At 30.2% G+C, this 16,477-nt stretch overlaps 1 protein-coding gene across 2 annotated transcripts in view; it reads right to left on the bottom strand.

Moving 5' to 3' along the window:
- LOC106458041 (E3 ubiquitin-protein ligase HECW2-like) overlaps positions 1-16,477 on the bottom strand; it is a 104,166-nt gene that overhangs the window by 10,983 nt on the left and 76,706 nt on the right. For both annotated transcript variants that reach the window (XM_022379587.1, XM_013917601.2), the window contains 6 exons: positions 15,417-15,685; positions 12,568-12,692; positions 10,822-10,942; positions 8,442-8,555; positions 6,353-6,604; positions 4,007-4,286 (listed from right to left, as the gene is read on the bottom strand). In XM_022379587.1, the coding sequence (XP_022235295.1) occupies positions 4,007-4,286; positions 6,353-6,604; positions 8,442-8,555; positions 10,822-10,942; positions 12,568-12,692; positions 15,417-15,685 (1,161 nt within the window). The remainder of the gene's footprint in view (positions 1-4,006; positions 4,287-6,352; positions 6,605-8,441; positions 8,556-10,821; positions 10,943-12,567; positions 12,693-15,416; positions 15,686-16,477) is intronic.

Raw genomic sequence — 16,477 nt, 5'->3', positions numbered from 1 at the left:
AGACCATCGTACAGAGTATACCATGTTTTAAGCATATACATATTGAGTTCTTAAAGGTTATACAAAACTTTTGGCGAGGTAATAATGAATACTGTAATAATATGCTATGTTATAAATATATTGTGTGAAAATTAGGATTTTTGTGTTATTTATCATAGCGTTTTACCCCACCTTTTTTTTTAAAGTTTGTAACCTGGACAAAGAACGGGTACCTCGGCTTGTCTTAAGTAAATAAAACTAGAGTTCTTTAATTTAACAAAATAAAATTAGTACTGCTAAGGTTCAACTCATTTAGAAATCTGCACAATACAACTGGCTAAAAATAATTTTTTGTGAAACACTATTCACAGATCTCTCCCTTTAAATATATATCAAAAGATGTAGCTATTGAAAAAAACCCAACAAATTTACCTTATCTGTGTAAGCATAAATTTTACTCTTTTTTTCTTCATCTACCAACAATTCACATCAAAAGATGTCACTTCGTTTTGTATACCAACACACATGCTACAAAATGTTCTCTAATGGTTTAAATATCTAGATATTTACATATACTAACCCTTTCACAACAGGAGCCCCTTTAAATGCTTTTATGTGCAATTCACTGTATTACATTAAAAATTTAATCAAACACCTTTACTATCAATGAATGTGAATGAAATTAATAATATAATGTATGTTATGATTCAAAGTTTTAAGTCCTTTATTTGAAAATAAACCTTTAAAAAACTACTTAAAATTTCAGATGTATTTTCATGTGACCAACAAGCTGTGAAAATTCTCTACTATGGCTCTCTGTATCTTCAATAATACAATGGTAGTTGAGTAGAGGTATATCTGGACAAAGTTCTCTGAAAGAATACAGTTTTAAACAACTAATAAATTTTTTTCAACACCTCACAGGTGCCATGCCCATCTTAAACAGATTTGAGCTTTATAGCCTACATGTAGATGCTCATTAAAAAGAGATCATTTTACACTATCATCTAACAATGGTTATTTTAAAATGGCCTTACAGTTGTCATCACAGATTACATGTAACTTACTCTAGTATGGTAGGTTGCTTGAACGACTACTGCACTTACAGTTGTTTCTTAACTAAATATCTTATAGTTAGAGATACAGTTTAAATAGTATTTAGGTCTTACTATTATATTTTAGTTAATTATGTATTAGTTATGTTTTAAAATGCATAATTAAACGGTTTAGACATTTTTTAAATATACATCATACTTTGGATCCATTCTCAAGGCAGCTTACAATATTACATGATGAAAGAAAATTTTACCAATAGGTTGCGCACGTCTCCCAAAGAAACTAATATGCCTCAAGGACACTGTTGACTTGTGTCAAGATGAATAATAAATGGTAAAAAAAATGAAACTTTAAAAATTAACTATATGTGAAAAGGAAAAGACCTGAAATTATGAATTTAGCAAAATGAAAATGTTTAAAGATATTCTACAAAAAATTAAAAGGCATGTCTTTTTTTTTCTATTTCCTAATTTTAATCATTTCATTTCATTATACAGTGATGATAATAGCGAGAGTTAGTGATATGGTAGAGAAAATGAAAAAATAAAATATAAACATTTACATTAAAAACTTGATATCCTTTTAGAAGGTTCTAGAGTTTATGCAAATGGAATATGAAAACTATAAGACAAAGAAAAGTATTTTTATGCTTAAAATTAAAATCACCTTGCACTGTATTTGTTAATCAATTGAATGCAAGTAACTGCAATAGAAAAATAACAAATTTTATAAAAACAATTATAATGTTATTCTTTGTGTACAAGATATTTATGATCTTCAACAAAATCTTACCAGTTTTTGAATGGATACATTAAGAAATCTCAGAGTTATCGCATGTATTGTTGGACATGTGAATTACGTGACTTGATTTCTGCAAATTGCACGAGTCTGCCACGAAAGGGTTAAGTTACAAAGACAAAACTAGAATACATTTTATACTATGTAGCTTTGTAAGTTCTCATACTGAAGTACTTTTATCCCATAAGTTATTTGTTGTCATATTTAAGCTAACATTTGATTTTATTTGTATTTTAAATGTTAAAGTAAAAGCTATTCAAATACACAGTATTGAAAATAATTAAGAAAATGCACAAGGTACACATACAGGAGTCAAAGACAATGACTAATTGCAAGTTATCATTTGTACGTTGTTACAGAAAATACAAAAGAAAAGCATACAAGTTTTATAATGCACAGTACTTTACACTTGTTTTAAACAGAGAAGTGCATCTTAGTTTTTAAGCTATCATATGTTTATCACTGCATGATTCTGGAATATTGTTCCAAAAAAGCCAAATTATATTTATATTTGGTTGCTAATGTTTAATTGGTCCTTTTTTGCTTCCAGGTATCACTTTAAAACATACTTGGGATAACTGTCTTGCTGGAAGATGAGTTGCTACCAACAGTTTTGTTCCTAAAGGAATGACATAATGGATAAGATGTGCATGTACCTGTCAGCAGTCAGGTGCCATCAAATTGTTTAGACCAACAAGATTCATGCTGAGATGCAGCCCACATCTTATGTTGGTCCACTACTACTTCACTGTAGATGTTGTACATTGACTATTATACCATTTTCTTCGTTACATAGAAAACACCAGCACTGACTGTGTGGTATTCTCAGATAAAAGAGCGAAAAGATAAGTCTGCAGAATAATGGGAGATTCGACAAGATATCTATCATGAAGTATTTCTGAGTTCTCTGACTCTGACTAGGTTTGAAAAAGAAAGAGACTGGGCACAATGTAAAACACACAGTGAAAACAAATCTTTATTTAAACTCAAAAACACTGCAAACTCAAAAACAAGTGCACAGAATGAATGATAGCACCTCTACATGACAGTTGTCTCTTTTAAATTCTTTTGATATAATTAACAGATTTATGAAGAATAACTTAATGTTACGGGTTAATTTTTAAGAGAGTTTCTCTATTTAAAGAAAGAAGCTAAACTTCACTTACCAAATGTAGGGCTTGAGCTTGAGAGAGAGCTAATTAAGAGATCATAGTATTATATTCCAAATTATATAATATTGTCTCTCTCAAGACATGGTTAACATCTATGTAACTGCTGATCAATCCCACTGAAAAATACAGGAAGTTATAACTTCACGATATCATTTGACCATCTAATGAAGAAAACTGCTGTCTGCATTTCCACATCTATTACCTCCGTGAGCAAGACAAATGTTATCTCCAGGGGGCAAATTGAAATAAAAGGTAGCTAGAGTGATAGCAACTAAATGTACTTCTTGACCACATGTTATGTGAAACTACAAAATAAAAATTTAAAATTTCTATATGAAAACAGTTGTTGCAAACAACTGGACTTTGGATGCATTTAAAGAGCAACCTCCTCCAGATTTGCTGATTTCATTGTATAAAGTCTGATGCCAGTTTCAAACTTTTGGTTTGGTTATCTCTCCTAAGCAGTAGTTTTGGGGCAGCTACATATCCACTGGGGCAACTTTGAGATAATGTGTAGCTTAACTGTTCTTGAGGTTACATTCACACCTATACTTAAGGCTAGGTCAATGGAAGGATCTCTACTGTTTTGTCATGTAACATATAAAGAGCATGTCAATATTAATTAACATCACTTTTAAAGAATTTTGATTTTCTACGTTGACAGTAATAGTTTCAAATACTCTTTTTAAGTTTCCATACAGCTTGTTTAACCAGGCATTGTTGGATGACAGTTAATCACAATGTAAACTATTAACACACTCTGGTGCAGTTTATTTTTATGTAAGTGCTGGAAAAATCCCATTTTATTCACTGTTTCCATAATTATTTCCAATACTGTTACAACAACTGAAAAACTCATCAGAGGAAGAGTTAAAACTTAATGTTAAAGAACTTTTTGCTGTTTGCAATATTTCAGAGTTGTTACAGACAAACTTTTTTTTATCTCAATGACTTTATACAAGCACCTGATTATGTAAAAAAAAGATATAAAAACCACTTACTTCATAAAACCCCCTGACTAGAGATTCTGTTTGCTCAGCTACTCCACGTTCTAAACGACGCTTCACCATTCTATCAATGTACTCCTTCTTATTCCTTTCTGTGACTGTAATATTCTTACCACCAGATTTCAGTTCTTTTTCTACTATTTGTCCAGCTACTTCTTCTGTTACACAGAAGCTCAAGTCCAGGCCCATGTCCGAGATATCGTTATCTTTTAGCCATAAGAGAGACTGATAAAACTCAGCATCTAGTGATTCAAGATCACTCAAGGAGCATGGCCTAGGAACATACACATGTAGTCAACAAAAATAAAACTGCTTCAGAGAATGATGAAGACTTTCCTAATTCATATCACCCCTTTTATTTCAATCACACTATAACAAAAGTATATAATTAGTGAATGAAGTTCCTATAAAAATAGTTTTTTCAACAATAAGTAAAAACAAGAAGACTGATATAAAATTTTTTCCAAGTATAAACAATTATGTATTCATTAAAGATTGTCCTCATGATAACTTTCTGTAAGAAACAATAATAATAAAAAAATAAGTTTATATTAACAACAGGTAATACAAGCAAAAAAAATATGTACATGTCCTAGAAGGCTTGATTTACACTGAAAAAAGGGCCCCTTAAAACAAATTCTATAAAATTAATAATTACCTCTAAATTTATGAAAATACTACAACTTCTTGTTTTGCTGTATCATTTTAAAATCACACAGCAGCTACAGAAGTGTAATTCCATATACCAGATCACAACAGAGCTTAAAAGCCCCATTTACAACATATATGAAATTCTTCTCACACACACAAAATCTTTAGCTATCAAAGTTAATTTAATGGAGAAAAACTAGAACTTATCCTGTAAAAGAGTTTTAAAGTGGGTGCATATAGCAATAGTAGATGCTCATTAATACTTTATAATACTGACAAACCAGGTTTACAATTCCCCTGTTGGAAGAAATATTTATTTTTAGTAGTAATATTTCAACTAAAAATTAAGATAAAACAAACATGAATTATATAGTTAACAATAACTTTTATATTCATACTTTTAAGCTCACAATGTCCACCATAATGTCAAAAACTAATAAGTATAATTACTTCCTACAGATAAATAAGTTTTGTTTGTTTATTATTCAGCACAAGCTACACAATGGTCTTACCTGTACTGTGCCCATAACAAGTATCAAAATCCAATTTTTAGCATTATAAGCCCTCACTCTTACTACTGAGAAGGAATTATTTTATGAATTTTAAAATACATTCAATAATGTTTTCTTACTAAATTACACCTCCTCTTTGAGCACAGAATGCCACAAAAGTCTTCCATGCATTCTTTAACTTTAAAACGCAGTTCAATTTGTACAATAATTACATTGTCATTTGGTTATTATTAAAACAACATCTTCCCAATTATTTCAACTGGATGAGATTAATTTTTATTTCATCTATAGTAATTCTTAAAAATAATTGTATCATTGCTAATTAATCCTCAACTAATATTTTGGGTTGTATGAAATTATCATATCAACTAACAATTATAATTAGATGACTGTTGCACTATTACATTCAAAATTCAATGAAACAGTTTGTTCTTCAGTGTATGTATTTTTTTTTTGTACCAGAATAGTAATTAAAATAGATTTTGTTAAATATTTCATATTGTACAAACCTTTATATAAGTTATAACAAATCTAAGGCCTGTTTTTGTAATTTTGCAGATGCTTAGATTTAACTTTTTTTTAATAATATTAAAAGTAAGATTACATTTTAAAAATAGTGACTTCATAAACTTTAGAGCAAGTCAGTGGTGTGACTTTAAACACAACAGTCATAAATGCTGTTAACTTTAAAGCTGCAAATAAAAAAATTAGTATAATTGCAATAAATCTTTGAGCACATTTAAAGGATTTTAGACATACAGTAAAGGCACAATTTTTTTAAGATAATCAAAAAATGTATTTTACAAACACAACGTAAGATGTAAATATCACTATGCTTCCATAATACACACACACATATATACGTTTTTTTTGTTTTTGTAGAAGTCTACACGTTTAGGAATATAAACCAAGTTTTATACAAGTAGATTAAGACTCAAAATTTTGCTCTTGTTGAAGCTCTCTAGATCTATCCATATCATAGTTCACTATCCAACTAGATAGTTTTTATATAAAGCAAACTTTAATGTATATAATTTAGGGAGTGTATAATATGAGAAAACTTTTACATACATAGGGTCTTGACTTTAAATATGACTAAGTTCAAATTAATAACTTACTAAATTTAATGCTAAGATAGTATGTTAAGGTTTAATGTTAACTAATGATAAATACTCACAAACGAAGCAGAGCCTTATAGAATGGCCGGGTGAAAAAGGCATCCAAAAGATATTGATGAACCAGAGTAAGGCCTAAAACCCGGCCACTGAACCGGAACCACTCGTGCTGGTTATCCACAAAGGCAGACATGGGGCTCACTTGTACTGTATAGGTATCATTTGCAGAATATTCAAACAAGCCATAGTAGGGATTGAAGAGTTCCCTAGAGAGCAGAAAGAAAAACTCTCGGGATGGACCTCCATAGTCTAACCTGAAAACAGAAAGTTGCTGTTTTAATGAGGAAAATTCCAAACTATGTTGTATAGCTCTGCCTTTGAAAAAATAAAGTGTTTATTATACAGAGGATTGAGCATGTATATTAAAATGGTTTTAAATATGAAAAATCAGCAAGTCAACTAACAACCATAGCAATTATAAGGAAACATAAATTATCAGAACTATATTTTGACATTTTTAGCATTTTGTAGGCAATGTGATGCTACCAAAAACTGATTGCTTTTGGGAAAGGTACGTAACAATCCTTTCCAAAGCAAAATACTCATACATTCAGGTCATAAAGTATTCATATCAGACATTTTGATTTTCAAAGAAAGGATATTCCTTGTACTTAATGGAAGAGAAAATCAAAGGAATATGAATCAATTTAGGGCACCACGATCATCCAGAAATAGACCTACAATAAGTTCTAATTAAGCCATGATGAGCAAAGTGTGGCATCTTATAACAGGTGAGAATTAACATATTTCAGGCAACAGTATGGGGCATAATCAATTATTTCCATCTGGAAAAATGACACAATCACACGTGCACAAGTTGCTTCATTCACATACCCATTCAACCATTGTATATTTCAAGTAGCTGAAGAATGAAATTTGTATTCATTCTATTACATACAAAATATACTGGTCAAGTCAGAGGACAAAGCACCTGCGCAACTGAACTGTTGCTGGGAAACTGGTGTCCTCATACATTAGAAGGATTATAAAAAGGAAGCAGGGAGGTGTGGTGTACTTTGGACATTACAGCTTTACAATAGAGCCTTGTAAGCTACACTGCAAGCTATTGTCAAATACATAGTCATTAGATAGAGCGTGACAAGACACTACAACATAGCCAGTAACAACATGGTGAGATTCCAAAATTGTTCTAATATTACATACTCAACCTCTGTACTAATATAAATAAAAATATTCCAATTTTTAATCAACATTGAAGAGGAAATATAATTAAATCCTGTATCTCTTTCAGCTATCAAAATGCAAGTCTATGGGGAAAAGAATTATTATATCACAATTAAAAGAAAATAAATGAAATACATCAATTTCTAACACTAATGCTTAATAAAACTTCAACATAAAAAACTGAAGCTCCTAAAAAGTTCAAATAATAAAATAATAGAAAGATGTAGACATCTGCATAAAAAAATCTTACACTATTATACTTCTTGTATTTGTTATTATGGGAACTATTACATAGTGTTAAGTTTAAGGACTTAAAAATTGACAATATGCATGCTATTTTCGTTTTTATTAGTGAGAAGCTTAGTTTAATCCTGATGTAAGATAACTTTCACAGGCTATTTAAGATAAGCACAGAGTTTTATCAACACTTATGTATTAGATTTAGCCAATTACTTGAAGTTGAATCTTCAAAATCAGCTGGATTAGACTAATCTAAAGTTATGATGACATCCACAGGTTATTTCAGATAAGCACAGAATCTTATCAAGTTGAAAGCACTTACATCTCTATATTAGCTTGCTTTAAATTCATCAGGTTTCTGAAAAGCACAGTATCAATCTCTATACCTAATTTTTTCTGGTTAAAATACTGCACAATTATTTGTAAATTACCAATTCTAGCAGTTGTATAATTTGAGGAATAATCAATGTCCAAAAAAAAAAAAAGAACTAAAATTCAAAGTTATACATCATCTATCTTAAGGTTAATTCATTATGTTCTGGTGCACTATTTTCTTATGATTCTCTAGTTCTCTGACTGGCTGAATGGAAAAGAGGCAAGGCTTCTTAAAATCAGTACCATACATATAGCCTTTCCGACAGTTACATGTACATTGCAACTAATTACCCTTCCTCTCCTGAGAAACTGATGTATAAACGAGATTTCTGGAGATCTTTCTTGGAGGCAGCCATGATCTTGGTGAAGGCATCCTCTAGTAAATTATCTCTCCGTATGTTTAATCTGTATCAATAAATGAAAGATACTTACAATCAATAGTAATGAAAATGCATATGGGAGGGGAGGGGGGAAGATGAAATTATTTGAATTGTATTCACAACCTTCACACCAGTGAAGTAAATTCACTATTGAGGTATGTGAACAATCTGGGGAAATTATTTATGTGTAAAAACCTATAAGCATAAACTTTAAACAGACACACACACATTTTTTGGAAGTGGAAAAAATAATTAAAAATTTCTCAACTTCCTAACAGTGAAATACTTTGCTTATTTTTGCTACTAAATGTAATTACAATAAATTTACATAAAAAAATAAAATAAACAATTATAGCTACTATCCTAAACATCCCCAGCATATATAAAATTAAATTACTATAAAAAGGATATATGCCTAGATATCTGTTCAAACTCTAAGGATGAATTAATATCAGGTTTGAGCAGGTCCAATGAATGTAGGGATGCACTCTAGTAACAAAGACACTTTCTTCAGTCGAATTACATCACAAAAAATATTAAGAAATGACATATTTCTATTTGCAAAGTAGGTGTTAGAACTAGGGATTTATCTATTAACAGCACAAAATGTTTATGACTATCACTACAAAGATAATTTCCAGATCCAATGTAAAAAGGAGATTCCTATGTCAATGTGGTAACTGTTTTAAAGATTAAAAAAAAATGTTTTGGGTTTTATGTGAAAATTATTTCTCAAGATAATTCAAAGTGCCATTGCAATTTACAAGGTGCTTCATTTAATTTCATATATTTTACAAGCAATTAAACTTATGAAGTCAAAAGAATTGGAATTTTCAAGCAGAAAGACTCCTTATTTGCGTGTGGGCTAATTGGATAAGAAAAAAATGACTTATGCAATAACAGTACTTTGCACAGTAAATAACTACATTAATCCTATGTACATGGATAAGAGTTAAACTGTACATGCCTCAATGTTTTACGGAGGGCCATTTATCAGATTTAATTTACCTAATACTGGTGATTAAATGAAAGTTTATGGTAGAGGTGAGTAAATACTAGATACAATATCGAGGGATACTGAAAAAAAACTGTACATATGCATTTTGGAGGTTTAGTAGTTATGTACGTGAACATCATGTTGCACTCTGACTTGTCATAGCCTGAGCTAAATTGACATGGTTAATTCACAGGCATATCTTGATAATAAATACTTTACAATAAATCTGGTTTTTTGTGTACAACAGATATGTATATATCACTACAAACTTGCCACATTTTGTGTAGATATACATGGTAAATTCAGAATTATAGTCAACATTCGTTCTCCAATACAACCCTGTGCGTACTTAGTTAAACAAAAAAAAAAGTCAAATATATAAGGAAAGTGATGATTGAAACATCCCCTTTGAAAGAGGTAGAAAAATCTTGGAATAATTACAACACAAACATCTAACATGTGGGGTTCGTGTTTATAGTACTGGCATTAGTAGTTTAATAAAAATTTATAATTACTTCAGAGCACTGATATTACATTTAAGATTATAAGTTTTTGTATTTTAATTTAATGACATGTTAATCTAAATTTAAAGCATATATAAAAATATATTTTCTTAGTATAATTTCATTTGATCAATTTTAAAATTTCTCTGAATTACTTGTCTTTTGAAGTGCTTATCCTATAGAATAAAATTCACATTACAGAATCAACAAGCATGACTATGAATTAGTTATGATGAATAAATTTAGGTCTTATTTAATTTATATTCTTCAAAGGAACAATACTTCATTTTTTCTATATGTATTTTCTATATGTATTTGAGTGTGTGTTTATATTTCCATGCGGTGAGGGACATATATGACCCACTCTGTTTTTGTTCCACATGAAACACTGTACTGAAAAAATTATGCATCTATAACACGAAAACAACAATATCCTCACATACATTACATTTTCTTATATCTTTTTTGGCAGGTTATGCAAGAAAGTAAAGTATGTTTAATGGTGGTTTCTGAAAAAAGACAAGCCTTTAGTTTTTCACTGTATTTCGGAATTTTATCTTCAACCTCACTGAAATTCAGCAGTTCAGCAATAGAAAATCTGAGTAATTCACTTAAAATTGCACAGTAAGGCTCTCTTATTTCCAATGAGATTGGAACTAATAATAATGAATATTTAACTTTCTGAAAACATGTTCCATACCACCAACCACAATACCTTTGTTTAGAATCTAAATAAATATCCACTATATAAAGTCTATAAAACAGGTTAAGTATATGAAAAATCCACTTACTTCAGCTTACTAGGACCTTGACCAAAACCTTTGGATTCTAGCTTGCGATAGAAATTTCTGAGCTTGGCTTCAAAGTCTCTCCTGTAAGGAGCTGGAGCTCTGACGTTTGCTCTTTGTAAACCTAAATCAATCAGAATGCACAATTTGTTATTACATCATTCACATATTACATATTGGGTACTTTCATGTTTTGCTTTTACTACACTCTGATGTTTGCTCTTTGTAAACCTAAATCAATCAGAATGCACAATTTGTTATTACATCATTCACATATTACATATTGAGTACTTTCATGTTTTTGCTTTTTACTACACTCAATTTAAAGAAATGACTAAATAAAGGGGGAATGATATAACTTATTTTCTAGGTACAACTTACAGAAGCACCACAACAATAATTAGTGGAATTAATTGAACAATTATGGTAATTTTCTTTATATATATCTGTGTAACTCGTATCATTAGGGAGCCTGTAACCAACAAAGTCATGGACTCACAAACAACTTATTGAATAAATATTTTATAAAAGCTGACAAGATCCATACATCAGTAATCCTACAGTTGATACTTTCATACCTATCACAACTACTGAAAATCACAATATATCACAAAATTTGACATTTAAATGGGTAAAATGTTCTATCTGCTCTCATAAATTCAAATTTCAAAACTGAATAATTTAATTAATGCAAGGGTGGACTATTTAGAGATGAAAACAAACAATTATGGTCTTAACTTGCTGTAATCTAACATAACTAGCAGCCATATAGTGATTGCTCTTAAAGTAAGGTAGAATAATAAACATAGTTTTGTTTTGGAGTAGAAATAACATGTATCTTGAATTCACATGTACCATGTACAAATGACTAACATGCATACTTTTCTTACTGTGTAGCTAACAATTTCATGTAAGCAAACACTTGTATAATCTATGACATTTTTATTTCTGTATGACATAAATAAATACAGATAAACAACCACACAGTGAGGTTGAACTCTGTTGATTAATAGTGCCTTATTGGATGACTTTTGTACAGTCACTCCTTGCACATAAACACCCATGTAAAGAATTAATCAAATAAAGTTCAGAGGTAGTAAGACACATGCATGATAACATTTAATATAATCACAATTTTTGAAAAGTTTTGATTTCATTAAATTTATTCACTTGTCAATTCGGAGTAACTTATAACTTTGAACAGATTAAAAATACATCATAAAAATTCAATTTGAATTACATTTTTTATACTAACTTATTTATTCATATAAACACTTCTTGACAATAAATAATCATCACAAAGTTTGATATTTCATCAACAAGAGAACTATGTCTAATGCAGAGTTTCATGGGTAACTGTCTATGATTGTACAGCTGCTAGGTCATATGATCTGCGTGTTGTACAAGCATTTTACACAGTACTGATAAGTATATACATCACACAACTCATGAACAGTATGCATGAATGTAACTTATCATTAGAAACCTGAAAGAAGATAAGATCTCGAATAAAATGAACATTGACAACTGTAGAAAAAACATAAGCAGCGAAACTGTATAAAACATGCTAGTTAAGTAGGTTTCACATCAAGTAGTTAAACAATGTACCTGTCAAAAATGCATAATTAGATCAAGTTAGATTTGCTACCTTTTAATAAGTTTAAATACATTATCATAGATTTATTTCATTCCTTCAACATCTTAACAAGGAACTTGAAAAGTTTCTAACAAAAAATAACAGCTTCTTACCTGGTGATGCCTGTGGAGATGGTTGGGGAGATTCATGTGGTGACCGATGTGTTCCACTTGTACTGGCTGATGCATTATCGCTACTTTGTGCTGGAACGTAGGACATAATCTCTTGTTCAAACAGACTGTAAAGAAAAAATATATAAACTGTTGTTTATATTTTCTCATTATCAATAACTGATTAATTTGTGGCAATAATTGATCATTTCTTTACGATTACAGTCACAAAATCAAATGAAACAATTGTTTTGTTTAGTAGTTATTTTTATTTGACCTTCAACCACAACAAAGATTTAGGAAATACTGAAAGCTAAAATTTAAACATTTAGCAATACATTTGTGTATCATTGTTTCATGTTTCTCAAATGGCTGTTTCATAAATGTAAGTTCTAATGTTCTGTTAACAGTTTCACTGTGTCTAACCTGGACACAAAAAGAAACTGGATTGATTCTACCTTGTTTCCAGTCAATACAGCTTGAATCATATGTATACACTTTAACCAAACATAACTAGCAGTCATATACTGATTGCTTTTAAATGGTTACACAGTGAAATATGATACAGCAAAACACTTTTGTTTATCTAAACATTAAGAAATAAACTGTGCTGTGTTATTTGGTTCAATTGATAACATAACTAACTGGAAATCTCAAACTGTTAAGAATAACTCAATTATCTTTTTTAATTAAGTTGCTCAAGTTAAACCATAATTTGATGTTCTTAGCACCCTATCTTTCATTGTTATAGTCTGTTTTAACCTGGTCAAGGAAATGTCATGACTAAGCAAAAATCATAGTCAAACTTCTGGCCATTGATGCTAAAATGGCATCTCGGAAACAAATTTTGGATTTTAAAAAAGGTACAAAATCTCAACTCAATAAGAATGCATGAAGGAGCAAGGTCAATTTTTGAATGTCACTGACCTTCTGACATTACAGCGTATTTAATGGCATTAAGAGTGATCTAAGCACATCTAAAAAGTAAAAATAACAGTGCTGGTTTCAGCAAGACTAGTGAGTAAAGCAGAAATACTTCTAAAAAAAGTCTGCTCAGCAATAAACCTGAGAGAACATTCTATCTGTTGAAAGTGACCTATACCAGTTCCATGCATCAGGAATGCAAATTTCTGCTTCTGTCTTTAAGTTACAGATACCATGGAGAAACTAATAAAAACACTTTGTGCTCATTTATGTAATAATACATAAAAAGACCAAAATGTACATTAAGTCAGTAAACCATTTTACTTATATCACGAATTACTGATGAGTAGGTCTAACTTGCATGCATTTTTTGAATTAACAGATATTTTCATCCCGTTTCACTTGACAGAGGTAATATGACAACAGGTTAGAAGAACACAGCATACAGAATTAAGTAGGTCTTATCAAATATTTGACATTGAGGTATAGTGTACTGTTGTGATAATTTAAATAATTTTTAGCATTAATGCATCTTTTGGCTAACAAAATGTGACAACTGTATCAATACATAAGTTATAATCACTTGTTTTGATGATTCTTCCTGAGGTCAAGTGTAAATAGACAATCAATCTTTTAGGACTGATATAAGACCATGGTTGTGATTGATGAATGCGTAAATAGACAGAGTCAATCTTTTAAGACTGATATAAGACCATGGTTGTTACTGATGAATGAGTAAATAGACAGAGTCAACCTTTTAGAACTGATATAAGACCATGGTTGTGACTGATGAATAAGTAAATAGACAAAGTCAATCTTTTAGGACTGATATAAAACCATGGTTGCGACTGATGAGTGTAAGTAGAAAGAGTCAATCTTTTAGGACTGATATAAGACCATGGTTATGTTCTATACTTATTTAGCTTACGTTAAACTTAAATGTAAAGATTTAGAAGATGAATACCAATTTTAAAATAACTGATTTATTTTTTTACACAATATCCAGTGCATTGTTTCTAAAAATTAAGATTAAATATTTTGTGATGTAAATATCAAATTAAATAAAAGTGCAAGTGTGAAGGTAAACTGTGTGAACATGCATGCTTAAGTATAGTTTTAGAATAAAATAGAGCATAAACGTACTTAGAAATTTGTGTTAGCTATTGACATTCCTAAAAGATACTGACGTGATAAGTATTTAAAGCCTGAAAATAATAATGATTTTAAATATAAACTCTCATTTGGGAACATAAGAAAACTTGGTACAAATAAAAATATCCAACTTGAAAAATTGATAACGAGTTCTCATAATAACTGCATACAAGAAATAATAATAGCAGCAATCCTTACAAGATTTTTTTTTTCCTTGTCTGTTTTAGATGTAAAAGACTAAAATGGGCTATCTGGAATAAAACATGAGACTTTTACATATGTCATAGAATTTCTAGTAATCAAAAGACTACAGCTGGAATATGTTAGTGACTTTAAAAGGCTTAATACTGATTGAATGTTGTTTTGGGGAACAAATATGACAAATTTGAATGTCTCTTCAAACCGCTAAAACTGTTCAAAAACAATGAATAGTCAAGCCTAAATATGAGCATCATGCCAGCTTTGATAAGTTAAAGTTGAATACAGGACATTTAACAGTTAAATTCATGAAACAATCATTAGTATAATATGGATTTCTAAAAGAGTTTTAAAATATTACTGTATGACCCACTCATCTTAAAGTAAAGAAATATAGTAGTTTACAAACTAAATAGTTTCTTAAGATATACGGGCAACCCATGTATGGGTGTCTTGGGCATACAACAATATGTATACCATGACTGAATTGCCATTACAAATGTTTAAAATTAGGGCCAATGCTTGCAACATATGTTTATATAGCTGGTTCGAGAACAAGACTAAACTTGTGTTTGTACCTGAGAAGTATGGTAAGATCTATATCATGACTAAGTCTGTCCAGAGCACTGGTTCCTTCAACTCTTATACCATTTACTTTATCCCTGAGAACTTGATTAGTGGCAATAGCTGGGTGTCGTTCCTTGAGAATGTCAATAATGTTCGGTTGACGAAGAAAGGCCACAACTTTGTCATTATAAGCAGTAGGCACTTGAGACACAATATGTGGAACTGTACAGGATGTGGTGATATGGGGTCGAGGAGGAGGAACCGGTCCAGAAGCAGTGCCCTACGGGAGAAATAAAGAGAGCATTTATATATTCTGTAGCTGAAAAACTCATTTTTAAACCTAACAAGTTTTCGCTTTATAGAATGTTGTATTTGCAGAAAGAAATGTGATAGTAATACAGAAGTATCACAAACATTTATTTTTTGGTCTTATCTTTCGATTGATGTTTAAAACAAATATATAAATAATCCTCTCCTTTGCCATTACTTTTTTCTGAATGATTTATATTGCAATTGTAAAAGTTACCTTGAATCATGAATGTATAATGCCAATTCAAAAAACAATACAGTTTTTTACATATGTGGAAATCAACACTCACTTCAGTTAAGCAAAACCCTGGGTATTAACAACTGAGTGTAATTTCAGTACTATTAGATATATATTCTTTGTTTATGCCTACATGATAGCTCTGCTTGTTATAGTGTTCACGCAATAATTTTAAATTAGTAAGCGAATGTTAATGAAATTTGGAAGACTATCAGTAAACATTACAATGCTTTTCTTGTATCTTTTTTTCTTTTCGCATGTTGCCTATCTATCATGTAAGGTAATATTCATTTTAAGATTGAAATACATTTATTCATCAGAAAATTTTCAAATTTCACATGCAAAATCTTTATAATGTCCAGATAGTCATTAAATGTTTTTAATAAAAAACTTTATATTCTATCTGATATTTTCAGTAATTAATCTCTGTACGGGTTCGGGAGATTTGACCAATTTTGCAAAAACCATAAAAAACTAGGAAATAAATATAAATTATGTCTCTTTCATTCAAGAATGAACACAAAT

The sequence above is a fragment of the Limulus polyphemus genome, unplaced genomic scaffold, assembly GCF_000517525.1.
Source record: "Limulus polyphemus unplaced genomic scaffold, Limulus_polyphemus-2.1.2 Scaffold0, whole genome shotgun sequence".
NCBI lineage: Eukaryota > Metazoa > Arthropoda > Merostomata > Xiphosura > Limulidae > Limulus > Limulus polyphemus.
Note: the sequence above shows the minus strand (reverse complement) of the source record. Positions and strands in the feature narration are given on the sequence as shown.